Source organism: Eurytemora carolleeae, unplaced genomic scaffold (assembly GCF_000591075.1).
Source record: "Eurytemora carolleeae unplaced genomic scaffold, Eaff_2.0 scaffold260, whole genome shotgun sequence".
Lineage (NCBI taxonomy): Eukaryota > Metazoa > Arthropoda > Copepoda > Calanoida > Temoridae > Eurytemora > Eurytemora carolleeae.
Genome location: NW_019396613.1, coordinates 63,964 through 81,805, shown reverse-complemented (window position 1 = coordinate 81,805; position 17,842 = coordinate 63,964). Strand labels below are relative to the sequence as shown.

At 29.7% G+C, this 17,842-nt stretch overlaps 1 protein-coding gene across 1 annotated transcript; it reads right to left on the bottom strand.

Annotated features, from left to right (window-relative positions):
- Positions 1–141: 141 nt before the first annotated feature.
- LOC111706310 (protein dimmed) lies at positions 142–13,262 on the bottom strand. The gene is made up of 6 exons (XM_023479151.1): positions 13,155–13,262; positions 5,914–5,976; positions 5,164–5,215; positions 1,260–1,334; positions 624–693; positions 142–194 (listed from the first exon to the last, which is right to left on the bottom strand). Exons 1-6 carry the CDS (start codon positions 13,175–13,177, stop codon positions 142–144), a joined length of 336 nt encoding a protein of 111 aa, XP_023334919.1. The 5' UTR covers positions 13,178–13,262.
- Positions 13,263–17,842: the final 4,580 nt, after the last annotated feature.

The following is a 17,842-nucleotide window of genomic DNA, read 5'->3' as shown; positions in this document are numbered from 1 at the left end:
TAGAAAAATAAACCAGACAGAATTCCATTTTTAATTACAGCAATATCTCAATTATTTAAAATATTTAGAATCCTTGCAATATTCTTCATTCATTATTTTTTATTATTTTTGATAGAAACATATATCTGAATAAATTATTCCTTAAAATGAATACTTACAAATAACATTTGTGAGAGCCATGATGTAATTTTTTGCTGAAATATTCTTTATTTTAAAATTAAGTTCATTTCCATATACCAAAATTTGAAAACAAATTTAAAAGAGCGAATTTCTTAAATACTTTTAACAAATTTGTTTTTACTACAAACAATCTTTGCAACCCATCGCGCGTAGTTAACTTGACATGTTTTATTAAAATATGAATTCTATTAGATCAAATAATCTAAGTTTTGATAATCAAAAGGTTACACCATCCGGTTGCAAAGATAAAGAGATTAGAAAATTTGAGTTTGTGTTAAAACTCAATTCCTTTGTAAATTAACTAGCATGTGTAAACATATACAATGCTCTTGAAGGAATTATAACTGGAGAATTTCTTTTAAAGTAAAAACTAAATTTGAAATGATTTGAACTCTTCCACATGTGTACTGCACTATGTTTGAAACCAAATAAAGATTATATTCCTAATGAAAGGGTTTCTAATTTAGATAGTTTCCTCGACTGATGAACATGAGGAATTACTTCTCTCAGACTCTGAAATAATAAAAATGATTTAATAGATAAAAAATACTGGCAGGAGTGCCCGGGGTTGCCAATGGAATTTTAAAAAATCGTATTTTGAAAATAATCCGACTTTTGAAAAAGAAAATAGATTTTTTTAAGAAAAAAAATTGTTTGGGGTTTCCAAATAAAATGTCAGCTCATTCGGTCCGGCCGTTTGGCCAGCTATTGCTCACATATATATACATATATAAATAAGCGAATAGCTTCCTTATATAACTTACTGACAATAAACACGTTAAAATAAAGTATTTTTAACATTGAAATCTTTTTTGTTTTAATACATAACTCCTCTCATTATAGAGCAATTGAAACAATAAAGATTTCTTTAATTTCAAATGAATCCTAAAGAATTTGTCCACAACACTGCATACATAGTTTAACTACCTTACATAGCCGGTCTGTCCCTTTAAACCTTTATCTGAGTATTACAGTCTAGTATAGTATACTGTTTACCTGAAATGCATGATTGAGTTCATGCATACGAATTCTCTCTCTAAAATTACCTGAGTATTACAGTCTAGTATAGTACTTTTTACCTGAAATGCATGATTGAGTTCATGCATACGAATTCTCTCTCTAAAATTGCTTTCTTGTCTTCTTGTTCTTCTATCCTGTGCAGCAATCTATATAATGATATACAGGGTGTCCCATTAAACATGGGAATTGAGAAACGACTTGAAATTCGTCTTTGATTTCTGATATTAAATGTATATCAAAGAAAGTAAAAAAACGAGGCTGTACGTTTGTCGAGCTTTTCATAAATTTCATTTTTTATCTTCAAAATTGATGAAGATATTAGATATTAATACAATTTTGATTTATTTAATAAATGACATTTGTACAAATTTTGCAAAATCTCCGTCAATTTTGAAAATAAAAAAATGGTAGACCACATTTTGAAAAACTCAAGACCAGGCGTTTTCGATATCAGATGTTTGAGCTTAAATACTGCAATAAAAAATGCCGCAAGGATCGAAGACGATATAAAAGTTGTCACTGAATTCCCATGTTTATTGGGTCACCTTGTACTTAGATATTGTAAGGGAAAGAACTACTAACTACTTGATTGCGGATTTATGTTTTCTTGTTCCCGTATTTCCTCTTTCTGTGTTAGATGATATCTGGTCGCTACAATACAATACTAATAACACTTGGATTTTAACCTTATCCCGCGATTGGACCATTTTAGTCTAATATAGATTCATTTAACAATTTGAGTTGTAAAAACACCCCCTCTCAACCCAAATCGGAATAGGGTTAATCAGACATTTTTGCTTTTGTTTTTAGTACTAATAACTCTATTTCTCTTGTTTATGTATAAAGAAGATTAAAAATAACTCTCTCGGAGAAATAGCGAAATAGCTGATAATCATCCAAATAGAATATTTACTAAGGAAAGATAGATTGATATATATATATATAGATAAAAAGGCATAAATGTCTGTAAGATAATAAGTTTTCAAACTAAGCTTGAAGGGGGGGAGGGGGGGAGGGGTGTTAACTAAACAGATAATCAATACTTAATTAAAGGGGCAGATTTGCGTGCTTTATTTAGGATTAATAGTGTATGTTGTATAAACATGAAAAGAATTAACCCCCCCCCCTGAAAAAATTTAACACCCTTCATTATAATTACCCCGCAATAACCATCCCTTATATACACCTCTGGAGTCATAAAATGTAAAAGATTCTTCTTAAACCTTTTTTAGTTCATCTGTATCTGAATTTAGGGTTAGTAAACAATGATGATCGTATATACTGGTTTAGACTAGACAATATCAAACTAGGCTTTCCTCGGAATAAAATTCTTGGATAAACATTTAATATATTTCCATTTTAACATTAATAACAGACATATTTCTCTAAAAATATATTCACATCAATATAATGTTTTACACTCGTTCACAACATTTTTTGGGATTTAAATAAATTGAAAAAAAGTAAATTCATGCGAAAAAATCCCCAAATTACAACAAAGTTTCTTGCTTTTTGTAAATTGCAAATAATTCGCTGGTAATATTCGTTCATTTAAATTAAGGGTTTTCTTTTAAATTACAAAATATAGATTTGGACAAAAAAATAAACAAAATTGCGCTATATCCGTTTGTTCTTTGTGTACAATTTCTATAACTTTCGGTAATTTTTATAATTCACAGTCTTTTAGTTCGTTAAATGGCTGAAGAAATAGTTATTTTTTTCGTCAATTTCAAAAACATTTATTCAAAGTTTTCAGCGCTAATTCGTTTTTTTGTTTGTTTTCTCCTTAGGTTAGACCAGCAAATAGTTTACATAGTACATAGTTCAAGTAAAGGCTATACAATACATTTAATAATAAGCGTACAATCATATTTTTACCAATTTTGGACACTATGTTCTCAGTTATCCTAATTACAATTAATATTTGCAATTAATTCTCTTTTAATCATTTAAGAACATTACTTAGTTACACAGTCCTGGATCTTTACAAGCATAGTATATTTATTTACAATTATCAACATTTATCAAAATTTACATTTAATTCTTTTTACTTAAAGCTTTGGGACAAAACTATAATCAAACATTGATATACTGACTAATTTGTCAATGACTAGTTTAAAATGCATTCTTGAATGTTGAAGATGATATGTTTCTATGATATTTTACAAATGTTCTTAGTTTAAGAGAAACACTAGTTTATGTACAGGGAGTCCCAAGAAACATGGGAATTGACTAAAGAGTTCGAAATCTTCACTCAATTCCCATGTTTATTGGAACACCCTGTAATATTTCATAAATAAGTATATTTAGATGAATGCATGTACAGTTTCAGATAAGTTTCCCCTAATGAATTAATGAATAGGTGAATGGATGAAAAGATGAATGAATACAGCTTATATCTCAAGTGTCTGAAACAACAAATACAAGTTTATAAAATGTATAATTGTTACACACATCAGTAATATTTAACGATAAACAATTTCTTTGAGTAAGTTTCTAATCAATGTTATTAGAGTTCCCTGCTACTAATATCATGATGTATAATAATATAAAAGATATACTATATATAAACTATATATACCCTAATTATAAAAAAAAACAATATTTACAAAATAAAAGTTCCAAAACTTTGTAAGAGGATAAGTATCTTTATCTTACTAGAAATCAATAGAAATACAAGGTTTCCCACAAAGGATGATACATCAAAAACGACATTAGACTCCTTAAAAAAAACGAATTGGAGGCTAAACCTAGTTTCCTATGTAGAATCCTGGACAGTTGAAACTGAAATTTGGTCGAAAATGTTTATTTATTATTCTGGTCTTTGGTTTACATTGAAACACCAACCCTGTATTAAAACGTTTAAAGCTTTTATTTATTTAATACAAAAGAATACAGATTCCAGGCGGCTAGAAGGGGATACTGTTAAGGACTAAATAGGGCTACAGATAACTAGAAAGGACTTAAAAAACTGCAAAGGTCTGCAAAAGGCTTTGGAGGACTATAAAGGTCCACAGGGGGATCTAGAAAAGACTGCAGAGGACTGGAGATGACTAAAATGGACTGAAGAGGATTGGAGAGACCTAGAAAAGACTGCAGAGGACAGGAGAGGACTAAAATGGACTGAAGAGGATTGGAGAGACCTATGGGGGGGTTGGAAGTAGAAGGGTTTTCAATTTCCTGTTATTCTGTGACTCAATCAAAGGTTTAAGATTAGCTGTGTGTGAACCTGGATACAAATGATATCTAATCTAGCTTTATCTAGATCTAACTTTATCTAAATCTAGCTTTATCTAGATCTAACTTTATCTACATAGATATAACTTTATCTAAATCTTGCTTTTTCTACATAGATATAACTTTATCTAGATCTAGCTTCATCTAGATCTATAGCTATTGAAATCTAAATATAGTTATTTTAAAAAAGAGCTATATAGCTATAATCTAGATTTAGCTATTTGTCTTTATCTATATTTAGTTATGTTTAACTATTTTTCTCTATCTATATTTAGCTTTATTTAGCTATTTGTCTCTATCTTTATTTAGCTATATTTAGCTATTTGTCTTTATCTATATTTAGCTATATTTATATATTTGTCTCTATCTATATTTAGCTATTTGTCTCTATCTTTATTTAGCTATTATTTTGATATTTTATAATTTATGAACGGGGTTGAATAAGTTTGTATTTGCTGACTTGAATGTTAAACCATGGAAATGCTTTTACAAGAAAAAATGCAACCTCAAATTGAAAACTTTTCAAAGAGGAAATTTTAAATTATATTATATTGGATTAGCATATAAATTATTACATAAAAATAATATTAAAAAACTTAGCTCTTGTAACAAACTTCGTTTCTTAATTTTTATATTTTAAACTATGAAATCTGGAATATCAAAGAATTACATCATCAGGTTGCAAAGATATAAGGTTGATAAAACTTGAATGATTTAGTATTTTACCTTTCTCTCCCTAGTTGAAACTTTTCTTCTATCCATATCACATGATTCATTCCTATGATAATACATTTAATAATTTAATCATTAAACCCCACATACAGGCTTTAAACATTAATTCAAGTCAACCTTCATTATTCACTCATTAAACCCTTAATACAGGCTTTAAACTTTAATTCAAGTCAACTTTCATTATTCAGTCATTAAACCCCAAATACAGGCTTTAAACTTTAATTCAAGTCAACCTTCATTATTCCCTCATTAAACCCTTAATACAGGCTTTAAACATTAATTCAAGTCAACCTTCATTATTCAGTCATTAAACCCTTAATACAGGCTTTAAACTTTAATTCAAGTCAACCTTCATTATTCCCTCATAAAACCCTAAATGCAGGCTTTAAACGTTAATTCAAGTCAACTTTCATTATTCACTCATTATTCACTACATCATTATATGTTTTAATTCAACTATAGATATTCACATAATGTTAAAATGATGTTTCTATTTTTGGAAAACTATTTTTTGTTGCTAAATTAACGCATTTACGACAAAGTTGTTTAACTGTGGGCTTCCATAACTTTCTTATTTCATTGATTGATTATTTGCATGATTGATTGATTGATCAATTCATTGATTAATCAATTAATTGATAAATTGATTAATTGATTAATTAATTGATTATTTAATTGATTGATTGATTGATTGATTGATTGATTGATTGATTGTCCAATTGATTAATGAATTGATTATTTAACCTGTTCTCTAGATCTGATCCACCTTCACTAGAGTTACAAGAGTCTCCAGAATTCTTTTCCATTCTAGATAGATATATATACATATACATATATATGTATATAATACAGCTCTTCGCTCCTACATATTTATTTGTATGTAAGGGTGTATATATATATTTACATATATTAGTCATAGCTGACCAAACGGCTGGACCGAATTAGCTGACATGGGTACCCGGAGGTGCGGTAACATAGGCTTAAAAAACTGAGACTTTCTATTTCAAATTAGAATTCATTTTTAAAAAATTCAAAACTTCTTTTAGAATTTTTTAAATTCGAATTTTTTCTTCAACATTTTTTTCATTCCACGGGCAACGCCGCGCCGGGCACTTGAGCTAGTATATATAAATTGTTAGGTAAATATAAAGATACATAGATAGATAGACACGTATATAGATAGGATGAGTAAAATGATCAGAATTTCAATTTGATTTCAATCTTCATGTTTCCGAGTTCTACTTTAAACTTTTTCTTCTGTTCTAAATAAAGTTTACTCAATGCATACAAATATAAGATATCCTTGAATACATATATTGGAAAATATAAAATCTAAATTGAGGAAAAGATTTCAAAGATCAAGATTTTATATATTGTTTATCAAGAACTCTATTACTCTATTACTCCATGTCGAGTAATATCGAGCCTTTGCCCCCTCCCCTACTATTCCCCCTGGACCCTCCCCTCCCTTTCTACTGTTTTCTGATATAAGAAGTGCGAACTTTAAATGGATTTAATTAATCCATGAGTTAGATAATTAATGAATTAACATTAAGTAAAAGGACATTATCTATAAGCGATCTCAGCTTTCATTGAGGCAACTTCCGTGTGCCTTTAAATCAGCATTAAATTGTATACTGTAGAGGAAGAAATCCACGAACGAGGATCATCAGATCTGCAAATCAGTAGTGTCGGATCCTGGAACCAGAGAAGACCTACTCAACTCCCTCTCCTTTTATACACTCGTTATTTATGATGTAATTATATCTAGAAGTACTTCTAAAGTGGTGACCCTAGACAGCAAACTAACCATGGCCGATAACACTGCGTTCTGGTTGGAAACAGCTCAAGAATTGGACGAGGATGATAATCTCAAGTTTAAACTTCTTATTCACAAATTCACTATTCCTTCATCCTACAATCAGTTTCTCCTGGAGCTATAAATAAGCTGAACCTTAGCTACTCCCGGAGCAAATAAGCTAAACTTCAGCTACTCCCGGAGCTAATAAGCTAAACCTTAACTACTCCTGGAGCTAATAAGCTGAACCTTAGCTACTACTGGAGCTAATAAGCTAAACCTCAGCTACTCCTGGAGCTAATAAGATAAACTTCAACCCTCCAGAAACTAATCAGCTTCACTGCTAGCTACTCCTGGAGCTAATTAGTTACACAGCAACTTCCTGAGTTAATCAGCTAAACAGCTACTTCTGGAGCTATTAAGCAACTCAGCTACCATCTTTAACCTATCATCACCAGAACTCATTAAAATCCTTTTCTGTAAAAACTTCATGTATTAATATCACAGAAGCAATAAATGTACTTCTAAAATACCTGCATAATAAATATATTTGAATAATGTAGTATCATGCACATTGAATATGTTTGTATCATGTTGTTTATATGGAATATATCAGTATCATATAGTATCATGAATATTGAATATATCTGTATCAAGTGGTATAATGTATAATAAATATATCTGTATCAAGTAGTATTATGAATATTGAATATATCTGCATCATGAAGTATCATGTACAGTATCATGAAAATTGAATATATCTGTATCATGTAGTATCATGAATATTGAATATATCTGTATCATGTTGTTTAATGTATATTGAATATATCTGCATCATGTAGTATCATGAATATTGAATATATCTGCATATCATGAATATTGAATATATCTGCACCATGTAGAATCATGAATATTGAATATATCTGCATTATGAAGTATCATGAATATTGAATATATCTGTATCATGTAGTATCATGTAGTATCATGTACAGTATCATGAAAATTGAATATATCTGTATCATGTAGTATCATGAATATTGAATATATCTGTATCATGTTGTTTAATGTATATTGAATATATCTGCATCATGAAGTATCATGAATATTGAATATATCTGCATCATGTAGTATCATGAATATTGAATATATCTGCATCATGTAGTATCATGAATATTGAATATATCTGGACCATGTAGAATCATGAATATTGAATATATCTGCATCATGAAGTATCATGAATATTGAATATATCTGTATCACGTAGTATCATGTAGTATCATGTACAGTATCATGAAAATTGAATATATCTGTATCATGTAGTATCATGAATATTGAATATATATGCATAATATAGTATCATGAATATTGAATGTATCTACATCATGAAGTATCATGAAAATTGAATATATCTGTATCATGTAGTATCATGAATATTGAAAATATCTGCATCTTGTAGTATCTTGAATATTGAATATATCTGCATCATGAAGTATCATGAATATTGAATATATCTGCATCATGTAGTATTATGAATATTGAATATATCTGCATCATGTAGTATCTTGAATATTGAATATATCTGCATAATGAAGTATCATGAATTATGAAAATATACCTGCATCATGTAGTATACATAAATATTGAATATATCTGCATCATGTAGTATCATGAATATTGAATATACCTGTATCATGGTAGTATAATGTAGTATCATGTACAGTATCATGAAAATTGAATATATCTGCATCATGAAGTATCATGAATATCGAATATATCTGTATCAAGTAGAATCATGAATATTGAATATATATGCATAATATAGTATCATGAATATTGAATGTATCTACATCATGAAGTATCATGAATATTGAATATACCTGTATCATGTAGTATCGTGAATATTGAATGTATTTGCATCATGTAGTATCATGAATATTGAATATATCTGCATCTTGTAGTATCATGCATATTGAATATACCTGTATCTTGTAGTATAATGAATATTGAATACACCTGTATCATGGTAGTATATGTAGCATCATGTACGAAATCATGAAAATTAGATATATCTGCATCATGTAGTGTCATGAAAATTTAAAATGTCAGCATCATGTAGTATCATGAATATTGAATATATCTGCATCATGCAGTATCATGAAAATTGAATATATCTGCATCTTGTAGTATCATGAATATTGAATATATCTGCATCATGTAGTATAATGTATATTGAATAAATCTGCATCATGTAGTATCATGAATATTAAATATATCTGCATCGTTTAGTACGATGTAGTATCATGTAGTATCATGAAAATTGAATATATCTGTATCATGTAGTGTCATGAATATTAAATATATCTGCATCTTGTAGTATCATGAATATTGAATATACCTGTATCATGAATAAGTAGTCGTATTAGGAAAAAATAAAAGTAAAAGATTTCCTTATCAGGTCTAACTATCTATCTATCGAGGTTTATATCTATCTATCAATGTATCTACCTATTTCATATATTTCTGACGTCATCAAATATTCCCTCTGCCGTTGATTAGAATCAATAAAATAGAATAGAAAAGTAGGAAAGAGTAGAATAGAATATATATATAATATAATAGGAAGTTGTGGAATAGGATCAAATATATATGGAATGGTTAGAATAGGAGTAGGAATAGGATAGGTAGAAGCATAGTTGGCTAGAATAGATAGGAAGAAGAAGAATAGGATTGAATAGAATTGGAAGAAGTAAAATCGGAAACAGAAAATAGGCAGGATAAAATAGAAAAGAAATGAATTGAAAGAATAGAAAGAATAGAATAGGATAGAAAAGAATAGAAAAGAGTGTAGTAGGAAATTTGGATTGAACAGAATAGGAATGATCTAAATAGGATACATTATATATAATAATAGGAAGAAATGAATAATTAAATGAATAAATAAAGGATAACAAAGAAAATTAGAAATGATAAATTGGAAAGAAATAGAAAAACAAGAAATTTTAAAAATAAATAATACAATTTCTGTTCCTAATAAAAATTCTAATTATTTCATTGTTTTCATCAATATTCTGTGATTTTGTTTTGACCAATAAATTATAAATAAAATTTCTCTATTTATTCATATTTTTCTAATGGAATTATTTTCTAGAAATCTTAATATTATTTCTTCTTTATTTTTTTCATAACATCTTTTAAAACGTTAAGATTCATTTCATTCCACTTTGAAAAAAAAACGAAAAACCTGCAAATACGTCCATTTTTGATCAGAAGTTAGGAAAGGTAGAATAAGGGAATACAAATATACAAGTTGTCCAAAAAAGCTCTCATCTCTGTTTTTAAAATTTTGGACAGTTTTGAAATCTATGCAACTGAAAAAGTCACCAGTACAAGGGAAAACAATCTTCTTTAAAGATTTATTAATTTTGTTATTATTGGAACCGAGTTGAATTTCTGAATTCAAATCAATTTACAGAATTGAAAAATATTGGAGATAGGTATAACAAACCGCTTAATTTGAGTACTTTATATCATTGAGATAAAAAACGTTTTTTTACCATAACTTGTCAAATTTTTAATATTTTTCAATTCTGTGAAATGCTTTGAACTCTGGTTTTCAAATCGGTTCAGTTACTGATTTTTGTTCACAGGTTTTATCATTAAACCTATTTGAGGGAAACATTTTTGAATTTTGTGAAAAATTTAAATATATTTTATAACATACACTCAAGTGGAATATTATATTGCTTATGTAAAATGAATTCAGAAAAATGTCTCTACCCTAGTATTTTGATTGGTTAAGTTGGATAATATCTTTTCTTTTCTTGCATGTTATGTGATTTCAATAGTGGTTCTTAAAATAGAAATTGTAAAATCAAAGTCTGATCCATAAAACCATAAAACCCTATGGAGCTAAGTGATTTGAAAGTTGCATTTTGCATTGGAGTGGGACATTGAATATTTGTATATTAATATGTTAGCTATAGCTGGCTTCGAAAAAAGGAAATTTTCAGTTGTTACATGCAGATTAGGCTGTGTTTAATTCAAATCGGGTTTTTTCTTGTGTTTTTAACAAATTTGTTCTTCCAACAGCTGTGAATTGAACGATATAAGTCAATTCGTTGAATGTGTACGACTACGTGAAGCGCAAAAGAAAAGTTGTTCAGTACCTATGGTTTAATTCCAGATTTAATCACAAGAAATAATCATTTATATTTTCTGAAAAAATACATATAACCCATAAATAGTCTAAACCCCCTCTCAGGTGCGGGAAGGGCAAGCGTATGCCCTCCCTCTAATTGCGCCTCTGGAAACGGAAGGACCAAATTCTTTTTTATTTCACGACAACGCCGGGCGCTCCAGCTAGTTTTTAAATATGCAGAGATCTATCAAGAATTATTAAATAATTATAAATTCATGATAATTATTCATATAAATGGAAAACTTTAAAGAATAATATAATAATGATAACAATACAATAATTGTAATGTATTAATTGTTCTAAATAAACGTCAGGAGGGGATTGCATGAAACGAAGTGTATTTATAGACTATATTTAACCATGTATATAGATAGACTGTATTTAACCATGTATATTGTATAGACTGTATTTAACCATGTATATTGTATAGACTGTATTTCACCATGTATATTGTATAGACTTTATTTTACCATGTATATTGTATAGACTGTATTTAACCATGTATATTGTATAGACTGTATTTAACCATGTATATTGTATAGACTGTATTAAACCATGTATACGGTATAGACTTTATTTAACCATGTATATTATATAGACTGTATTTAACCATGTATATTGTATAGACTGTATTAAACCATGTATACGGTATAGACTTTATTTAACCATGTATATTATATAGACTGTATTTAACTTCACTGATTTAAAATTTGCACATCAAATTTTTACGCGTCATTTTACGCATTGTTTTAATTACTAAATAGCCAACTATTTATATAGAAATTATAATTTCATTAAACGACATATTTAATTATATGTTTGTGTTTTTTAAAAAAATAAGGCTAATTATATTGGGTTTCTTTTCCCAATCGGTAACTCGATAAGCAAAGTATATTCACATTTACAGGTTCATCTTCTATTTTAACTTTTAATTGTTTCTCAATCTTCAGCATTTTCTCTTCGATAAAAGAATAACAAATTTTTCGAATTTACAATTTTATTTTCGTGGAATTAATTTTTTTTTTGGAAATTTTGTTTTTGAAATTCCGAGCAACCATAATCCTTCCCTGGGATCATGTAAGGTCCCACACAAAAATTTTGGCCATATCTGTTCAGTCGTTTTGACGCTTATCAGTCAAAAACAAACGAACAGAAAAATACAGACAAGCAAAGTATATATATATATATATATAGAAGAACTGTCGACGAGATTGTTGAATGCAGAATATACAGTGTACATGTACACTATTCCTGCTCTTGGTACACTCGTCTTTCCTCGAAAAGATAAAAGTAAAACAATATATTCTGTATATATAAAGTTGTAATCTATGTTTGTCCGTTTGTCCTATCATAACTCAGGAACCCCTGGACCGATTCGCCTCAAATTTTGATTGGGGAACTCGGGGAACCCACGGGAATGTTCTTAGCTTGGGTTTGAGATTCTAAATTGAGTGGGTCGGCTTTAATAGCGAAAATTTAGTTTCCCGGTAAAATCTTTCCAGTGCGGGTAAACGGTGAGAGTATCTTTTAGTACCCTGAGCAGCGCTGGGTTCCCAAGGTAGTTCTTTTAGTACCCTGAGCAGCGCTGGGTTCCCAAGCTAGTTCTTTTAGTACCCTGAGCAGCGCTGGGTTCCCAAGGTAGTTTAATGAAATGGTAAAAAAGGAGAAATATGATTGCATGCTTGAACTTTCTTATAAGGTAAGAACATCAAGCTAAGTTATTTATTGATTCCCACCCTCCCAACAATATAAGAAATATGATTAATCAGATTTGTTGGAAGAGTATCTTTACATTATTACATTTATTATCTTTACTTACAGAGAAAGATTAGGATAAGCGCAGTAAAAAAGGTCAAATAAATAAATAAATACGAATTATAGAGAAATATAAAGAATAAGAGAGAGCAAGGTTACAAGAGAAAACAGAAAATGAAAAATAAGATTATTTTTTAAGAAAGCAATTTTTTATGTTTTGACTAAAATTGTTACCTAGACGAGGCAAACTGTAACATTTCTGTATTACAGATTTAACCAGGTATATTTATAATGTACTAGGCGTTTAGGGCACTTCGCGCCCATCTTCTTTTTAATAGTGAACATTTTCTCTTTGTATGCATTGTGTAAAACAGAAACTAAAAAGTTCGCGGATTTTATCAAACAAAATTTGTTGATTTTCAAAAATTTTCAAGTTTTTCTTTGCTTTCTATCTTTTTCATATTAATAAAACAACCCTGGTTCATACCTCGACATGTCTGTGTGTAGGAGTAGAATAAACTGAATCAACAGGAGGTTCACAGCCTCCACTGTGGGCCCGGGATTAGCCTACTGCCCCCCTACCCCATGGGCCCGGAAAAAAAACGAAAAAAAAAATGCATTTAATTTTTTACTCTTTTTAGCTTTGTGAAAAACTCTCTTTGTAAAATTTTGTTGATATAATTTTCAGGGTCCACTGATCCAACATTCATTCTAACTGATGTTTAAAGAATACTAAATGTTGGTGGTGAAATACTATAATGCATTTTGATGTTTACTTTTGAAATCTGTTAATAATACAATATATATATAAACAATTACGTTTACAATTACAATATGTTTAATACAATGGATGTGCTATGAATAATGTTTACAAGTTTAATACAAAATGTAATTTTTGAAGACTTTAATTTTTGTAGCTGTTTAGTGAGGAGTTCATGATGGGTTTATATCAGCTGTTTTGACGTCGATCAGATCTAATCAAACCTAATACCAATCAACTAACATATAAATCAAATACATTTGTACATCTACAGAAGTAACCTGAAATCATTTAAAACTATACAATATTTCTTGTTAGAAAACAGGCAAAATTTCTGAAATCCACAAAATTATAAAAGCTTGTGGTTTATGTAAAATTTACAGTAGATGAAGTACAACTGGCGGTTATATATATATATAGTTGTGTAAAACAGGAAGTACATACAAGTTTACAACTCATGTTGATATAGGATAGTACAACTGGCGGTTATATATAGTTGTATAAAACAGGAAGTACATAGAACTGATATTGATATAGGATAGTACAACTTGCGGTATATAGTTGTGTAAAACATAAAGTACATACAAATCATGTTGATATAGGATAGTACAACTGGCGGTTTATAGTTGTGTAAAACATGAAGTACATACAACTCATGTTGATAAAGAATAGTACAACTGGCAGTAAATAGTTGTGTAAAACATGAAGTTCATACAACTGATGTTGATATTGGATAGCACAACTGGCAGTATATAGTTGTGTAAAACATGAAGTACATACAACTCATGTTGATATAGGATAGTACAACTGGCAGTATATAGTTGTGTAAAACATGAAGTACATACAACTGATGTTGATATAGGATAGTACAACTGACAGTATATAGTTGAGTAAAACATTAAGTTCATACAACTCATCATGGTGATATAAGATAGTACAACTGGCAGTATATAGTTGTGTAAAACATGAAGTTCATACAACTCATCATGGTGATATAGGATAGTACAACTGACAGTATATAGTTGTGTAAAACATGAAGTACATACAACTGATGTTGATATAGGATAGTACAACTGTCAGTATATAGTTGTGTAAAACATGAAGTACATACAACTCATGTTAATATAGGATGTACAGTACATGAATGGATGAATCCTTCTATTATTTCCAGGCAAATGTTTGAACCTGATACAGAGCTCTTAATTCTCTATTAATTGATGAAATCTGATCTAGTGTTCAATTAATAGATGCTATACGGTCAAGTTACCTAGAACGTGGCGAGCTGGGGAAGGCAGTTGGCCATGAGCCACCACTATTTCCTCTTCCGGGCCACATATTAGCTTTTTACTCTTCCGGCAGCCATGAGCCACCACTATTTCCTCTTCCGTACCACCACATTTGACTCTTCCGGCCAAAACTGCTTTTTTAAATGGTACATTAGAAGTGTGATTTTAAAAAATCCAGCTGCGTCACGCAAAAAAGCACCACTCAGACCATTTTTTAAATTCTACATACGATTAATATATCGTTTGTTTCAGATTTTAGTAGGTAAATTTTTTGTGTTGTGGGAGCAGAGAAAAATTGTTCGGAGCAGTCTGAAGAATAAGAAAATATTATTAAAATCACGATATTTACTGTCATTACTTACGCGTTACAGATTTGATCAAAAAAAAGTATTTTAGCAATTTTTCTCTAAATACATTGCACATTTTTATACTAAAGTGTATTTTATGGTGTGTCATTTTTAATATTCATATTGCTCTCAAAAATAAGTCATTTTTTATGAAATCAGAATTTAGATTTGCAAAAAAAAAAGATTTGCAGTTCACATTAAGAGGAATCATCATGTTTTCATATAAAGACTTTAATATAAAGATTTAAATATACATTTTTTGTGTGACGCGGCTTGATTTTTGAAAATCACACTTTAAAGGCCTTAAATATATCATTTAAAAAATTAGCTTAGACCGGAAGAGTCAAATGTGGTGGTGAGGAAGAGGAAATAGTGGTGGCTCATGGCTGCCGGAGGAGAAAAAAGCTAATATGTGGCCCGGAAGAGGAAATATGGGTGCCCATGGCCGGTTGCCTTCCCCCGCTTACGTGGCTATTAGCCTGTATCTGTTTTAGTCGACTAACAGTAACAGTGATCCAAATGGGGCAGCCTCCCAATAACAAAGTGCTTAAGTATTCTAAAATGTTCATATGTCTGGGTCACAAAAAAATATGAGTGTTTCATGTGGTACAATCTAAGGTTAAGGAGTTGCAATAGATCATATTTGATCAAATCTTGAAAATGAATGCGACTTTTTATATCACTCATGAAAAACTGGGCTGGGATTAAAAATGCAAAGCATTGTAACGTAAACTCTAAAATATTAAAGGCGGAACTTCAATAAAACATGCCCATGACAAACACAATGTAAGCAACTATTATCTGGATTAACTCCAAATGGTTATATGTATTTTGGTTCTGTACAATAGATTCACGGAAAACGATGAAAAAATTAAAACTCCTTATTTTTAGATGTCACTTATTTAACATAAATTTCCCTAGACGGGAATGATTTACTTGCTGTTTGACCTGTTTTGTTAAAGTCTGTTTGTGTATTCATTCCCAGGTTTCTTTAGCTGTCTCAAAATCGGCCCGGTACAGTGATCTACATCCAGTATAGATCAAATACAGCTTTATGCTTAAAATATTGTAAATTACAGTGATCTACATCAAGTATAGATCAAATACAGCTTTATGCTGGAAATATGTAAATTACAGTGATCTACATCCGGTATAGATAAAATACAACTTTATGCTGGAAATATTGTAAATTACAGTGATCTACATCCGGTATAGATCAAATACAGCTTTATGCTTGAAATATTGTAAATTACAGTGATCTACATCCGGTATAGATCAAATACAACTTTATGCTTGAAATATTGTAAATTACAGTGATCTACATCCGGTATAGATCAAATACAACTTTATGCTGGAAATATTGTAAATATTGGAAATATTGTACACCATCAGGAAGCAAAGATAAAGGGATTAGCATATTAGAGTTTATTGAGAGTGTTTATTTTCTTTCACCATTAATCTATCAAGTAACGTAAATCAACAAAATCCGCGGAAATGTTGCTAAATCAAGATATAAAAATACAACTAAAATATAAAATAATAAATTCTAAAACTAAATTGTTCCTTGTTATATATTGGAAAACTTTCAGCATTTATTAATTTTTTTTACAAAAACCACAAAGTTCTATGAAANGGGGGCATTCTTAAATAATTAGATGATAGAAGAACTGCAAATATTTTGACATTTCTGCTTTTCTTGATCTCCAATATCTTCTTGTTCATGTCTCTTCCTTCATGTTTGGCTAATTTTGAAAAAGACATTTTTATTTTTGACCGCACCCTTTCAATAATAGTTCAAACATTTTAACAGGTTAATGTTATTTTTGGTTAAATTATAATTTTACTGACAAAAAATTTGAAATTTAAAATTCTATTTAATAATTTTTTAATTTTACAATTAATCTTCAATATCAATTTATTCTTTAAGGTATTTTGGAAATTTAAATCTTTATTCCACTTTAGGAGTGCCGTAGAAACAAGGCCATTGATTGAGTGCCAAAGGTACAGTGTAACAGATGGAGTGCCATAGATAGAGTGCCATATATGGAATCCAATAGATAGAGTGCCATATATGGAATCCAAAAGATACAGTGCCATAGATGCAGTACAGTATCATAGATGAATTGTTATAGATCGATGAAATACCATAGATACTGCACTCTGCACTATGCAAAGAATCCATAGATAAATGCTGCCATAGCCATGCATAGAACAGCCATCCCACTTGTCAACCTAGAATCATGTTAGAAGTTATTTTGCCAAGAATTGCGCGCGATTCCGCGCGATAGAAGAACAGTTGCGCGCAATTCCCCTCAACGGAATTCCAACTGGAAACCCTTGTGAATAGGTCAATTATGTATTGAATAGTACAGATAAATATTGTTAAATAAATAAATTTAAATGGAAGGCTCTCGAGGTTAAAAGATCTATTTTGCAAATATTTACATTTTTTAAATATTGCCAACTTATTCTTAGAAGAATTACGATTACATTTTTACGTAAGAAATTAAATATGTGGGTGGGGGGGGG

Coding starts and splice junctions, on each gene's coding strand:
- LOC111706310 (XM_023479151.1), bottom strand. CDS start 13,177: ATGTTACAGTTTGCCTCGTCTAG. Junction 5,977..13,154: donor TTACAGTTTGCCTCGTCTAG/GTAACAATTTTA, acceptor ATATCTATCTAG/AATGGAAAAGAATTCTGGAG. Junction 195..623: donor ATTAGAAACCCTTTCATTAG/GAATATAATCTT, acceptor AGAATATTTCAG/CAAAAAATTACATCATGGCT.